Below are 17,244 nucleotides of genomic sequence, written 5' to 3' on the forward strand. Positions count from 1 at the left end.
TGATTGTTATGTGTGTGTGTCTGTATGCTTCTCAAATGGGTCTGGGTAAGAATGAAAGAAAAGATTTATATGATCAATTAGGCTACATACTGAGCAATATTTCATCAGATAAGAGAGTCGTGATAGGAGGTGATTTTAATGCACATGTAAGTCAATCCAAGAGAGAATATAAAACAATTCAAAACAGACTAGACTTTGGAACTAGAAATGAAGCTAAAGATGATATGAAGACGGTAAGGTAATAATTAGTGAGACTGAGCCAACAACATAAGTTGCTTGGGCTGGATATCGTATTTCGTAAGCAAAAAGTGAAACAAAACCTAAATCTTCTTCTTCTTATGGTGCCCTATCCAATTAGTGGATGTTGGCGACAATTCTGGCATACTCCTCTCGGTCTTGTGTGGCTCTAAAGAGTGCATGGGCATCGAGGTTTGTCCAATCCCTTATGTTTTTAAGCCATGAGTATTGCTTTCTTCCGATGCCCCGTTTTCCTTCTATCTTCCCTTCCATAATAAGCTTTAAGAACTGGTAGTTAGAATTTCCAAATATATGACCCAAATAAGCAGTTTTCTTCTTTTTATTATTGGCAGCAATTCTCGTTCTCTGCCCATTCGATTTAATACTTCGACATTTGTTGTGTGATCTGCCCAGGGAATTTTAAGTAGTCTTTTAAATACCCACATTTCAAACGCCTCCAATCGGTTCATGAGATTGGCCTTTATGGTTCAGGTTTCTACACCATATAGCAGTATGGAGTAAATGTAACATTTTACAAAGCGATATCGAAATGTTAAGTTAAGGCTGCTGTTGCTTAACAAGGTTCTCATATTATTAAATGCTGTTCTGGCTTGCTCAATCCTGCTACGTATCTCTATGTCTGGATCTAGATCTTCAGTTATCCAACTACCGAGATATCTGAACTTGGGGACCTTTTGGATGTTCTTATTGTTGACTCTTATATTTAATTGCATATTTCGTGTTCTGCTAACCACCATTACCTTCGTCTTGTCTATATTAATCTTCAAGCCCAGTCGTTCTCCTTTAGTGTTTATTCTATCCATTAGTCGTTGTAGCGCTTCTTGGCTATCAGCTATTATGACTGTATCAGCTATTATGACTGTCCGTTGATTTTGATTACATCTTCAGTGTCACTTAAGGCTCTATCGAAAATCGTTTCAGAGTAAAGATTAAAAAGGAGGGGTGACAGAACACAACCCTGTCGTATATCTTTTTCGATTGAGAAATATGATGTGGATTCCAGTCCTACTGTCACAGATGCCACTTGATTCATATAAAACTTCTTTATGATTTTAAGGTCATTCTCATCTATCGAACGTTCCTGGAGCAATCTTACTAATTCTGAATAATTACCACAATCGAACGCTTTCTGGTAATCTTTAAAGCATAGAAAAATATCTTTTTGCTGATCTCTGCATACCTAAATATCGTAGAGAATTACAAAAAATCAAGCGATGCTCGTTAAAAGCTGAGAAGGTCCATTTAGGGCAAAAATGGTGAAAAAAATGAAGAAATGAAGAAATACTTGAAAAAACCAAAGGAAAGAAAAAGTGACTTGGTGGTGGTCAAACGACGTTGAAGAAAAAATAAAGGAAAAGAGAAAATTACATAAACAGTGCCAAGAGAATGGATCGGACATATATCTTCAAAACTATACGGTCGCCACAAAGGAATTGAAAGTTAGAAAGCCAAAGCAGAAGCGTATAAAAATCTATACGATCAACTTGATACCAAGGAAGGTAAAACAAAGATATATAAAATAGTCAAAGACCAAAGAAAGAAAACGATTTTATTCAGATTAGATGTATTTCAAGATAAATTGAAAGATGTCAAAGTTGTTCCCCGGCTCACCCATAGGCTTGTGTTTAATGTGATTGGATAGATTTTAAAAGAATAATAAAAAAGTGTTTCTTGGTTTTTTATTTAGAAGCGTATTTCTCGATAAAAAAAGGGGTTCCAATGTAAGATAAACATGACCACCGTCCTAACCACAGGGGGTGGGGGTTGTTTTTGGTATTATTCCATAGACTTTTGAAAACTATTGGACACGTTTTATGTTTTTAGAGCGAAATATTCAACCGTTCCGCTTATTTTGGTACACTTGGTATACTTAATACAATAATAAATTAATAAGAATGATATAAATAATTTTAAATGTTTTTATTTTTTAATAATTTACTATTTTTAGGTCTTTGAACAATTGCAGCGAGTAGATAACCAGTTTTTCAAAAAAGTAATTTTAGTAGAAGGTGATTTACAAAAACCCGATTTGGGACTTTCTATAAATGACAAAAATACAATTATAAATGAAGTAGAATGTATTTTTCATTTTGCTGCAGCATCTAAACTCAATGAATCCTTTGCCAATGCAGTGAATATCAATATAGGAGGTATAGTTAGCTTAATGAAGTTGGCTAAGATAATGCAAAAATTAGAGGTTAGTATTGGTAACAAATTAAATTATTTATTGCTCTTTATAATTATCAATAGTTTATAATTTATAGTTAAATTTAATTTTGCCCTACATATATTTCACCTTCGTCTTCGTCCTTTTTTATATCAAAAGAATCGACCATTTTATTTTCCTCTACATGCATCATTTTTTCCTTTATTCTATTAAAGAAGTGAATATCTTTACACGTCTTTTCTGCTATATATTTCCAATATATTTAGTCTACTTTTTCTTTCTATTTAATCTACATCTGTAATTAAGGAACCGACAGGTCCTTCTGTCATTGTTTGTCTGTCTCTGTCTATCACTCTACCTGTCTGTGCTACAACTAGGATACTTAAGTAAATAATTTGTAAAAATACAAATGCGATTTCGTCGAATTGTATTAGATCCACAAATCGTAAATTTCTGGTGTTTTGTAGGTTACAAGTTGGTTCTCTCTTAATCCGCTGTCGTATTGTTGTATAGGTTTATTTTTTATAATGTATGTCTCTTTTTCGGATAGTTTCACTTTAATTTTTTATTACTTTGGTAATACTTTATGTAATACTAAAATATCTTCACCTAGAGTCGGTTATAGGGGTGTCAAAAAGCAGTGTCCGAGATCCGAAAAAAGCTTGAATCCGAACACAACAAAACTTTCGCTGGAAGATATATCGGGTTAAGCATATAGCAGAATGTATATTGGATATCCACTAATAGAGCTAAATATATGCGCTTGTCAAATACACTTCCATACAATGGTGCTGTTTCAGCCCTCAACTACTAATATATATGGTACCTTTTTACTAGACCTGTACAAGCTAATACAGAGTTCCAGAATTCTGGGATTGCTATAAATAAATATAATATGCACAATACGCCAATTGGTTGCAATAGGACCAGTTTATAGACGCTTCCGAAAAAAAAAACTCTACAATGCATTTCCCGAAAGAAGCAGCTCCTTATAATTCTAGACTTGATTTTATTTGACAGATAGCATATTTTTTATAGGCAACTGTGCGAAGTTTCTTCATTCACGAAAGGAACCAGTCCATATAACAACAGTCGTCGTTCCATAGTTAGATGAAAAACTGATAAACAATCTAGTGATGTTTGTAGAAGCACAAATATTTGTGTTGCTACAAACGAAGTAATGTCTAAAATCTGAGAATACTATTATAAATAAAGAAACATATATTTAAAAAGGTAGACCATTTATGTGTGAATAATTTATATGTGTCACGTAGTTGAAAATATTCAATGTATATGCGAGAAAGTATCTCTATGGTTAGATCAAATTATCAGAGGCTGTATACATCACATCAGCAGTGTCAACTTTATTTATCAACATAAATAAAATAAAAATATTTTAAAAAAATTACAGCATTTCTGTAAGACTTTATAGGTTAGGTTAAATTATCAAAGATAATTTATATTGATAAAAATACAAAATAATACAAAACAACCAACACACTGAGATCTATTCTGTCCAAAACCAAAACAAGCAACACATAGCAGGATATCAAAGAACTACAGCTGCAAAATAACTTGTAAATTAATCGATTTTCATATGGGGGAAACCGCAAGACCACTAAGTGTCAGAATAAAGGAGCATGAAACCTACTTCAGATACAAACATGCTTGGAATATTGAGCATGTAGTACAAGTGAAAATACATAGATCGTCTTGAAAGAAACAGGTAGCAAAAAGGCAAAATTAAAAAAGCAGCACTTATCTTACTTAATGAAGAAAAATGTGTAACAAATCAACCAACAGAATGTAGCATGCTCTGGTTACTAGTTATCAAAAAGAAGAATACTATACCAACGATACATCCAACAGCAACAAAAAGAAGAATATACAACCAATAATAACAAGAATATAATAACATTAATGGATTAATACAATATCAGGGATATATCATCTACAATTATACATTTTATATCATTCTGATAGTACAAACACCACCTTTTGAATTTTCAACCTACAAGACTTACAAGATCGAGGCCAAATAAATCACCTATAAAATTTTGACTAAACAAAAAGGCGCCAATTAATTAACTATAGGTTATAATAACAAGTCTTCATTTTAAAACATGTTTTAAAACAATCTCCGTTTTAAAAACGATATCCGGAGTGGAAAAACGACAAAGCTAATATGTAATTTGATTACAATCAATTGTGTTTACTCCAATATATACCTATACACATAACATAAACATAATTTACTTTACACTACATTAGATCTATCGAAAGTTTCCCACCTTCAGACGTTAGCTTATGAGCTGGTTGACTTCAGTCATAGTAATACGTATCACGTAATGTAAGTAAAAACAGTTTAAGTGTATTTATATATATAGGTGTATATATATAAAGTATTGATCAATAATAAACTGTGATTTGAGACGTCGCATACACTCTTCTCAATACAGAATTATGATAGCTTGTTATTCTGTATTCGTCAACACAGAATTAATTATCAAATTACTACTAATTAAACTGTTTACTTACATTTGCTTTATTGCCTTCAATCAGTTTTTACTTTATGCGAAATTTAAAAAATGTTAATGTTCGACGTCATAATTGTAATATTATGACTGAAGTCAACTAGCTCATAAGCTAACGTCTAAAGGTGGGAAACTATCGATAGTCGTAATGTAATGTAATTACATTACGACAACGTATTATGTTTTCTATCTTTTGCGTTATTTTGCCGGCTCTTAAGGCACTCATCACTGTATACAATAGTTAATGCCACCATAAAACAGTATCAGAACATATTTAAGAATCCTATTAATACCAAAATATTCTTGAGATAAATGAAATTTACTTTTATTAAACTAAAATAAATTGTATTAATAAATATATTTCAAAATTATTGCAGACTTTTGTATTTCTTTCGTCAGTGTTTTCTAATTTTCCGGAGTATGAAATTAAGGAAGAGTTTTATGAATCCAAATTGTTGGCCGAAGAAGTATTAGATTCCGTACAACAGGGCGACCTTGTTAGATTTAATAGTTTACAGATGAAGTAAGTATCAATATGATTTTCTCATATTTTTATTGTCAATGGATAATTTATTAGAAAGCAATGACTTGTTAGTTTAATTGTTTGCTATAAGGATTAAAAAAGTAAATGTATTTTCTTAGCCAAATATTTGTTTAGCCAAGTATAGGTTTAATAAAAAACTTTCATGAAAAAAATATGCAAATTATACGCAGTGTATGCAATTAAGTCGGCATAATATGGGATACTTTTTTATTATGCAACCATCTGATATCAAACTGTATCAATGTTGTACGAGATATGTCTAAAAATATGAATTTCGCTCAAGAAATAAGTACCTTTATATTTCACAATATCGAAAACTGTTGTTCCAAAAGTTGTTTGGAATTAAAAACTATGTTTTAATGTACAATCAATCAACCAATTTTGCAAATTTTTCTCAATTTGCCGATACCTAACATCATTTTTATTTATAACAAAAAATATGATAACCCTTCCTTTCCGATAAAAAAACATCAGCAAATTTTCACAAAACAAAATACATTAAAACTTTAATGAAAATTGAAAAGTTAATAACCTTTTTTCTATTGGAACGGAAGAGTATTTCTATCATATCTGTAATAAATAAAAATCATCAGTATGTATCGGTAATTTGAGAAAAATTTTTTTTCAATTGGAAGGATGTAATTGCATATTACATTGTTTTTAATTCCAAACAACTTTTCATTATAACAATTTTCGATATTATGAAGTATAAAGGTACTCTATTCTTAATCAAAATTCATATTTTTTGAGATACATCGATTGATAAAATTTAATATCTGATAGTTGTATCTTTTTTTCGTAAAATTATTAATAAAAAAGTTTCTCATTTATGATGCCGACTTAATTGGACACATTGTATATAAACAGGATGCGTCAAACAGATGTATATCAAAAACGACTATAATTTAAAATTATTTTTGATTATACAGGGTCAGTCAGAACAACGAAATGAACTAAAGTTTTTTTAAATAGAAAACCCTGTACATTAAACCATTTTTGAATGTATTTTTAAAAATATGATGATTTTGTATAAGGTTTTATAGGCCTCAAGTTATTAAGTTTTGAAATATTACACATTTATTGAGAAAAACGGTAATATTTAAAGGACTGGGGACTGGGTTTCCAAGGTAATAAAAACGTAAATGATGTGTCAAAGATTTTCTAGTATAGTGTTATTTTTAAATAATTTAATATTTTCGACATACAGCCATACAATATATGGTATAATCACTATTATCAATTTCAAATTTTTTTAATTTTTTTTCCACGATCACCCTATATATTAGAATCGTATTTTGTAGAAAACATCACCTTTCTTTTGGTATGAGCTTTTACATACCAAGCATGTTTAGTTTTGTAGATATTTAGAGAAGAACTATAGATTTGATGTTGTTGCAGTTTTCTTATTAATAAATTTTGTGTACCTACTGAAGTATAACAACCAAAAATTATAAAAATATAATTTAATTTTATAAACATAAATCAAAGATTAAAAAAAACGTGTGCCACTAAAAATTTTGAATTCATCACTCACAAAACTCATCATGTTACAAAATAATATGTATCACACTAATAAATGTAATCAATACCCATGTATTAATCTATCTTTATAAAAGGCTATTATGGCAGGTCACACTGTAAGTCCAGTAAACTAACGGCGCAATCTAGGAAAGAAATATGAACCACTATACACCACCATACACAATATGGCACTACCATATTTCAATCATATTTTGTTCTTGAAACAATACGTTTAATTAGTAATAATATATTAATTTCATATTAATATAATTAATATAATTTTAATAATACTTAGAATTTAATACAAAATAATATAAAGCTTTGTTAGTTTAGTTTTAAAATCGTAACGCCATGTGAAGAAATAAATCTGAATTAATTAATTTTGTCGAAAATTGCTAAAGATATAGGTTACTGTAATTGTAAGGTAAGATCAATGACATATAATATACATATTTACATATTTATTATATGTCACTGGGTAAGATAAATATACACTTACTATAAAAATAATATGACGTTTAACAAACGTCAACGCTTTACCAAAATAAAATAGAAAACTAAATAAGACTAAATAAAATTACATAAAGGTAAATAGAATTCAATACAATTAAATTAAGTTAAATAGGCGGTAGCGAATATGTTGAGACAGAAAAAACACACAATGCGGCATTGCTAAGAGGGCATTTCATTATATATCCTTTGTGTTTGGTCCGATTGGAGCGTGTGATACGTTAAATGAAAGAGAAGGATATCACGAATATATTAAGATAGAAAAAACAAACAAAGCAACTACCAAAAGGGTAGTTGCGTAGGGTAGTAGGTAGTAGAAGACACTACACAGTGTCTTCATGATTAATGAACGTATAGTTACATACGAGATGCCATAGGGCACTACCATAAGACAAATTTTTTGATTTATTGACTTAAAGAAGGCCTCCGGCTGAGAACAAAATAAACAACTAAAAGAATCCTAACATGCGATATAGCAAATGAAAGGAGGGGATATAACGAATACATTCAAATAAAAAAAAAACAAACAAGATGACTAACAAAAGGGCACTACACAGTATCTTCATTAATAATGGATGTATAGCGACATACAAGGTATCATAGGGCACTACAGATAAAAATAGATTTACCTTAAGACAAATTTTGACTTATTGACTTAAAGTAGGCCTCTGGCTAAATAGAAAATAAACAATTGAACGAATCCTAATATACGACTTAGCAAATGAAAGAAAATGATATAATGAATATATTTAGATACAAAAAACCAATAAAGCGACTACCAAAAGGGCACTACACAGTATCGTCATTATTAATGAACGCATAGCTACATACACCTAGAAAGAATGCCAGATAATCGAGCTGTAAAAGTAGTCCAGAGATGGAAGCCCCAAGGAAACAGAACAAGAGGAAGGCCCTGTAAATGATGGATAGACGACGTAGAGAGGGGTCTTAAAACCATGAACATCAGGCAGTGGCGAAGGAAAGTATCCGACAGGGCAGAATGGAAGAACATTGTTAAGCAGGCCAAGACTCACAAAGGGTTGTAGCGCTATTAGAAGAAGATGGCTACATACGAGATATCATATGGCACTATAGATAAAAATACTATAAGACAAATTTTGATTTATTGACTTAAAGAAAGGCCTTTTAATGTATACAAAATAAACAACTAATCGAATCCTAACATGACAAAAAAAAAACAAGGTAACTACTAAAAGGGTACTACATCGTATCTTCCTTATTAATGAATGTATAGCGACATAGGAGATATCATAGGGCACTATAAATAAAAATTGATTTATCATAAGACAAACTTTGATTTATTGACTTACAGAGAGCCTCAGGCTGAGTACAAAATAAGCAACTGATCGAATCCGAACATGCGATATAGCAAATAAAAAGGGAGGATACAACGAATATGACAGAAAAAACAAACAAAGGGACAACCAAAAGGGCACTACACATAGTCTTCGTTATTATTGAACGTATAGCGACATACGACATATCACATGACACTATGGATGATAATAGACATATTTGCTTTATATATAAAGCATAAGGTAAATATAAGGTAAACTCGCTTTATTGACCTGAAAAGGGCCTCTGACTGATTGACTGATTATAAAATAAACATCTAGCCTAATACTAGCATATGACACATCAAATCAAACGACGTGAGACGTTTACAACAATGTATATATATATATATATATATATATATATATATATATATATATATATATATATATATATATATGTTATATTATATTATACATGTTATCAAATCCACTGGTAACTCTAACATCTTAACATACAAGATCTAATAATGTAAAATAAATTTAAACCAATAACTTTTAACGGGTTTTTACCCAGATATTTAATGGCTTAAAACATGTACACCTAGACACTGATGATGGAATATGGATTCCGAAAACGTTTTGTTGTTTTAATATAGCCCGATTGGGTTTTTTAATTATATACCTTTTATAAAGGATTTTAATAAATTTTTTGTGATATATGGTATACAGCCGACTACAGGAATTTAGTTTACTTTTGGATTATAAAGTATGCTTTTAAACAAAAAAAAAACGTTAAATGTAGGTATCTGTCAAGATATTTATTAATATAAATATTATCTACTTGTATCACAAAAGCGGGTAATGTTGTTGTAGATATACACTTTTCAATTGAAGAATTGCTGGACATGACATTTTTTTGTATTTGGCAAATGGCTTAAAAACTGTTTACTATCCTGCTATTACCATCGGAAACCATATCCTTTCAGTCAGAAGATTAATCACTCCGGCAAAACGATTGATCATGTCTAATATATGTCCTTCAATACCCAATCAAATAATAGAGGCCTCATAATAGAGGCCCCCTGAAAAACATAGGACTTCAGCTAGTCTTTCCAATATCATTCCCACGAGCTGGCATCCCAGGAGATGAATACAACCATATTTTGACGTTCCGCAGGCAAGTATATTTTGTGCCATCCCATGATAATTCTGAGATTCAAACATCCCTGATTATTCCATTTGACAATAATGATCATAGAATATTTTTGTCCACAGATAAAATGACTTGTTTCTACTGTAAAAAAACCGGTTACATAGCATCAAATTGCACCACCCCTGAATCCAATCAATCACAAAATTCGAACAAAACATTTCCACTTTCCTTTGATATTTCCCAAGCTGCAAGTCCAAATACACTACCGGTAGTTCCACAAGACGACAATTCGGAAGCATCTAATGACACGTGCAAAATTAATATACCTTCAAAAGGTGAAAAGAGATCAAAGTCAACTGACTCATCAGAAATAGAACACCCAACTGATTCAGAGTTTATCGTACCAGAGCAAGCCACAAAAAAAGTGACTCAAGCCAAAAAGAAACTCAAAAGGGACTCTTCTATTCAATATGACACCAGAATATCGCTTGAATCTAAGAATATAATCATAGAACACTATTAAAAAGACTCCTTTACGTTACCGGTCGATAACTTCATAGCTTTCTTAGAGAATTGCTACGGTAAAACCAGCCCACTGAGCGAAGCACTCCTGTTTACAAAAAATATAGAAGATCTTCTCTCCAACATTTCTAAGATTTACAAATCAATAACTGAGAGATCTTTCAAAAATCGACTAACTAGAATTAGTAAGAAAATTAAAACGGAACTAGGCTCTAATAATTCTGACGCAGAAAGTATGATCTCGGTATCCTCACAAGACAATTTCGAAGAAGAGCATCTCTCTGAAGGGGCAACCACTTCAGAAACATAACATACTCCTTTTTAATTTAATCCATTGGAACTGCGACGGGTTTTACCCCGATCTAGAACGTATTCAACAACTAATCATGGACACGAATGCTGACATTATTTGCCTATAAGAAACAATCTTCAAGCAAACGGACAAGAAATATCTAAATGGTTTTCAAGCACATCACTTTTTAAGACCAAATTATATCAGAGCTAGTGGAGGCACATCTATATATACTTCTAAAGACTACTATTGTAAAGAAGTACACTTAACTACCACACTAGAAGCTATTGCTGTTACTCTTTGATGTCCAAATAAAATTACTATCTGTAGCATTTATATACCACCTTCCCACAGCCTTACTGAATTTGAGCTAATAAACTTAATTAATTAACTTCCAGGCCCCTTTATTTTAGTAGGCGATTTTAATCTATAATTCCATAATTCACTTTGGGATCGGAAAAAACATTTGGTAGAGGAAAGGTCGTTGAAAATGTTTTAAACTCCTCTAACATCTATATATTGAATACCGGATCCAAAACATACTTCAACATTTCTAATGGCACTTTTTCCTTATTTGATCTTAGCTTTTGTGACCCGAGGTTAACATCACTTCTTACTTGGACTACAATGGATTGCCTTTATGACAATAATCACTTTCCTATCTTGATTTCTAATTCTATCAGCAAACCCAGAGAAAAAATTTCAAAATGGAAATTATCTCACGCTAACTGGAAGAACTTTTCAGACTTCATTGAAAACAAGATCAACCAGCTACAACTACCAGAAGATCCTGATATAGCACTAGACTACCTAGTGAGTTTAATCACCCTGACTGCTCAAACACACATTGGAACATGCACAATATCGTCTTCTCGTAAAACTGTACCCTGGTGGAATACTGAATGTAAGAAATCTATCCGAGAAAGCAAAACCGCATTAAATAAATATCGTAGAATCAGAACTGAGTCAAGCCTGATTAAATTCAAACAACTAAAAGATATAGCGCGAAGAGTGATCAAACAAAGCAAAAAAGACTGTTGGAATAAATACATATCTTCCATATCTATTGACGCCCCTTCCAGTCAAGTTTGAAAGAAAATTAAACAAATGCACGGGAAAACAACACACTTGTCAATTTTAGCGCTCAGTTATCATAATTCAATAGTAATTGAAGATGATCAAATTGCTAAAATTATGGCAACTAATTTTCATAATAAAAGCAAAAACGACAACTACACAAATACTCTGACTCAACATAAAGATCTTCCTTCTACTACAGATCTCTCAGATGACCTTCTCGCTTTAAACGCACCTTTTACTTTTCAAGAGATTTCCTTTGCTATATATACTTTAAAAAGTTCTGCAGCAGGAATTGACAATATACCCTCCATATTCTTCAAAAATTTAGCCATCAATGGACTTACAAAATTACTTTCATTTTATAATCTTCTTTGGATCAACGAAAAGTTTTCCAACCTGTGGAGACAATCCACCATTTTTCCAATAAAAAAACCCGACAAACCTTCAATAGAGCCATCCTCTTATAGACCGATTTCATTAACATGTTGCATGTGCAAATTAATGGAAAAACTAATCAATAATAGACTTAACTGGTTATTTGAAAAGTTCAATATAATTAGCTCCATTCAATCGGGATTCAGACCACATCGAATCGCTATGGACAATTTAGTATTACTACAAAACTATATAACCGAGAATTTCACTAAGCAACATGATACAGTTGTGGCGGCCTTCGATACTATTCCAAAGAATGTAATATTACAGAAACTTATCGATAATATATAATAACAGGTAATATTTACACGTTTATAAATAACTTCTTAAATCACCGTAAATTTAAAGTTGCAATAAACGGTAATGAGTCAAATGTTCTTGAACAGCTCAATGGTATACCTCAAGGCTGTGTTTTAAGCCCAATTCTGTTTAACTTAGCAATTAATGATATCTCAAAAGAAGTTCACCAACCGGTAAAAGCTCTGCTGTACGCTGATGATCTACTTATTTACTGTAGTGGAGCAAGCATATCCAGTACATCAAATCTTATTCAAAATTCTGTAAACAACGTATATTCTTGGTACAACACGGCATCAAACTTGTCAGCTCAAAATCTAGGATACTAAGATTTACCAAAAAGCAAAGCGTTCAAAACCCGGAAATATATCTAAACGATTTTCCTTTTCCTACAGTAAATCTTGGGCCTAATATTCGATCAGAAGTTAAACTGGAAAATACACTTAAAAAACTAAAGGACAACTGTGCTGGTAAACTAAATATATTGAAAACACTTGCACATCATCAATGGGGAGCTGAAGAAAATATGTCATTGAGAATCTATACAGCTCTTATTCGCTCTAGATTAGATTATGAATGCATGCTCTACATGACCGCCTGCAATACTTATCTTAAATCCCTAAATTCAATACAAACGATCTCCTTACGTATATGTCTAGGTGCATTTCGATCTAGCCCCACCGAAAGCACGTGCGTTAAAGCTTTGGAACCTCTTCTTTTCATACGACGTCAGCTTTTACTCTCTTTCTATTTCACTAGAGTTTCAGCCAACCCAAAAAACCCAGTACTTAAGCTCATTAACATCCCCCACGCTCCTGAAAATAGAGACAGATCTGTTTACCCCCTACCACAATTAGCAAATCCTTTGCTAGCAGCTATAGACCTGAATATAACTACCCCCATCAGTACTTCCAATAATCCTCCATGGACCAATAAGCTATCTTCTTTCAGTACCAGTCTAACTCGACATAAAAAAGAAGACACTCCTAACCACCTCCTTAGATAATTATTTCAAGAAACAATAAATGCAAAACAGTACAATCAAGTTCTTTATACAGACGCATCTAAAGATGAAAATAATACTGGCTGTGCTGTATGTACCGAAAACATAACCTTAGCTCTATATCGATTACCAACCACTTGTAGTATTCACACTGCAGAATTATATGATATCCTTAAAGCTCTTGAAATGACTTCTCCCAATACCAAATCTCTAGCTATATGCACTGATTCTCTTTCTTCAATTCAGTCCATTACCAACATATACTCGTTAAATCCGATAGTCCAAAAAATCCAACACATCTGTCATCAAAACCACAGCAGAGGAACATCAATAACCATTCTTTGGTCCCCATCTCATGTAGGAATCACTGGAAATGAATCCGCAGATATGGCAGCAAGAAAAGCAAGTTGTTCTGACCGAAGCCTAGAAAAAATTCAACTTCATCAAGATCTAGCAGCAACCATAAAACAAAACACTCGTAAAACATGGCAAAATCATTGGAATGGACAAAACACAAAACTGTACATAATCAATCCCACTGTATACTCATTTAAGATACCTACAATGTCTAGGAGGGACAAACTCATCATTCGAAGACTCCGAATAGGACACACTCGCTTCACTCACGGATACTTGATGACTTCCGAAAACCCACCTGCTTGTGAACATTGTGATTCTCACCGCCTTACAGTAGAACACTTACTTGTTGAATGCAGTTATTACTTAGTTCGCCTAATGTGTACAGTGCTCTAATTGACTTTTTAAAAGATTGCAGATTATATTATCGTATATAACAAATATTGCAACATTGTTTGTTAAAAAAAAACAAAGTTTGTAACACTATATGTAACTACGTATAACTATTTGTAACTTACTGTATTTATCTTATATAATGTAATAATCTTATATGTATAATGTAATACTCCAGACGTTTTTGTACCCGTGTCAATAGCCATAGATGTCGAGACACGTTAATTTCAATAAAAAAAAAAATATTAGTTAGTCGGGGGTATGAAAATTCCTCATTATTAATTTTTAAAAAAGTTAGTCTGTTGAAATATAAAGATTTTAAAAAGAGAGTAAATTATTTAGGGATTCCAATATACGAGCACAACATTTTTTTGTAAAGAATATCTAAATTGACATTATCAAAAGCAGCGGAAATGTCAAGAAACGCAGCTGCCGTAGACTTATTTGATGTAAAATTAAGCTGAATTGAAGTAACTAGAGCTGTAGTTGCATCTTGAGTGGACCTAGACTTGCGAAAACCATATTGGGAACTTGGAAGTATACCCTCGTGTTCTAGTCAATATTCATATCTATTTTTAATTATTCTTTAGAATGTTTTTAAAAGACATGAAGATAAGGAGATAGGTCGGTAAGAACTTGGATCACATTCTGATCTGCCAGGTTTTTAAATTGGAATTACCATGTATTTTTTCCAACTATTTGGTACTGGTGTCTTATTTGTCCAAATATTGTTGAAAATGTTTACTAGTGAAATTTTATATTCTATCGGTAAGTTGTATAGCAGCGAATATGATACATTTTCTATACCTGGAGAAGCATTATTTCTTTGTTTAAGGGCTTGATGCAATTCCCATAGATAAAAATTTTCGTCAAAATTGTGGTTTTGTATGGGTACTGTTTGGATATGTTCTTTTACAGTGTCGTCATTTGGAACCTATGCCGGGGCAATTTTTCTGTGAAAATGTATCTTCTGAATCAATAGGTACTTTGTTGGCTTGTTTGAGGTTTTTAAAACAATTAACTTTTCGCCAGACATCTTTTATTGGTGTTCTTGAGTTTAGGCTTTCGCAAAAATAGATCCAATTCTTCTTTTTCTTATGAAGATTTTCTTTGCAATAACATCTAGTCGTTTATACTCCATTAGGTTTTGGAGCGTTGGATTGTGTTTATAATTAATAAACACATGTTTTCTATTTTCAGCTGCTAACTGACAATGATTATTATTATGACAATGATTAGGTAAATATTTTGTTGTAATATAGTGAGTTATTAAACTCAACTAATTTTTAATAGATTGCGTTTTTTCATTTATGATTTTTTATTTATGTTTATAAAATTAGATTATAATATTTATAATTTTTGTTAAGTGATATTATTTCAGTAGGAACACAAAATTTAGTAACAAAAAATCTGCAAAAACATAAAGTCTATAGTTCTTCTCTAAATATCTACAAAACGAAACAAGCTAGGTATGTAAAACCTGATAGTAAAAGAAAGGTTGTAAAATTTTCTACAAAACACAATACTAGTATACAGGGTGCTTCATTAAAAAATATGAGATAGTTTTGTATTTAAAAATAATGATCACAACGAATTTTTAAATAGAAACTTTTTAATTCCTGGGTTTGTCCGTCTGTTATAAATAAACACACTTAATTATTGCTTAAACGTGTCGGCTATTTGGCATTTTTAATAAGCACTTTATTTTATAAACATTATATTACACAATTATATGTTATGTTTTTACTCTTTAAAAGTTTAAGATGGAATTAAAAATGGTATCTGACCCTATATACATCTGACAGCTGACAGGTACTTTAAAATACGAGTGGTTCAGGGTTTCATTTTAAATGTCTGCCATTGTGCATTTAAAATACAACCCAATTTAATAAATTATGAGTTATATTGGAAAGATCTTTGATGTCAGTCGTATTATTGATAGAATTTTGATCTTTTTTATGTGAATCATCTCCAATATGCATCTTTTTTTGTATCCCCCCCTATATAAAAGGATGACTTCTAGAGAATGTTGGCTAATGCTGTTGTGTTTAATTTGTTGGTTTGTACAGTACGTTTGTGTACAACAACCATTCTATGGAGATATTGGTGTGTTTGTCCAATATATGTTGAATTAAAGTCTTTAAAATTTTTTTATAAATAACATCCGATATCAGTCATATTATGTATCTAAATTACAAATGTACAGATTTATGGCTTTTGGTAAATCAAAGAGGGTGCAGATTTATCAATCTTCTTCTTTAAGTGCCGTCTCCCGATCAGAGGTTGGATATCATCATCACTATCCTTACTCTATCTACTGCTGCTCTGACGACTTCTATAGAACTGCATTTAAACCAGTCCCTTAAATTCTTTAACCATGACACTCTCCTTCTTCTTATACTCCTTCCTCCTCTTATCTTTCCCTATATTACCAGCCTTAGCAGTTCATGTCACTGTCCTTTCATGACGTGTCTCAGATATTGTAACTTTCTTATTTTTATTGTATTTCGCATTCTTTGCCCATTTCTCGCAATACTTCCGTATTAGTTTTCTTCTGTGTCCATGCTATTCTAAGCATCCTTCTGTAACACCACATTTCAAAGGACTGTAACTTATTTATGTGTTCCTGCTTTAATGTCCAGCTTTCAAGTCCATATTGCAGTATCGAAAACACGTAGCATCTCAGTGCTCTTACTGTCTGTTATAATCTAAGGTCTTTGTTGCAGAGAATTGTTTTCATTTTTACAAACGCATTTCTTGCTATTTCTATCCTGGCTCTTATTTCGGTTGTTTGTTCATTATTGTCTGAAATCCAGGTTCCTAGGTATTTGTATGTATTAACCCTTTCTATCGGTACATTTCCCAAATGTATGTTTGTTG

At 31.7% G+C, this 17,244-nt stretch overlaps 1 protein-coding gene across 1 annotated transcript in view; it reads left to right on the top strand.

Annotated features, from left to right (window-relative positions):
- LOC140434595 (fatty acyl-CoA reductase 2-like) overlaps positions 1 to 17,244 on the top strand; it is a 57,286-nt gene that overhangs the window by 10,366 nt on the left and 29,676 nt on the right. The window contains exons 2-3 of the mRNA XM_072522971.1: positions 2,207 to 2,455; positions 5,337 to 5,482. Of these exons, the coding sequence (XP_072379072.1) occupies positions 2,207 to 2,455; positions 5,337 to 5,482 (395 nt within the window). The remainder of the gene's footprint in view (positions 1 to 2,206; positions 2,456 to 5,336; positions 5,483 to 17,244) is intronic.

This window comes from Diabrotica undecimpunctata, chromosome 2 (assembly GCF_040954645.1).
Source record: "Diabrotica undecimpunctata isolate CICGRU chromosome 2, icDiaUnde3, whole genome shotgun sequence".
Classification (NCBI taxonomy): Eukaryota; Metazoa; Arthropoda; class Insecta; order Coleoptera; family Chrysomelidae; genus Diabrotica; species Diabrotica undecimpunctata.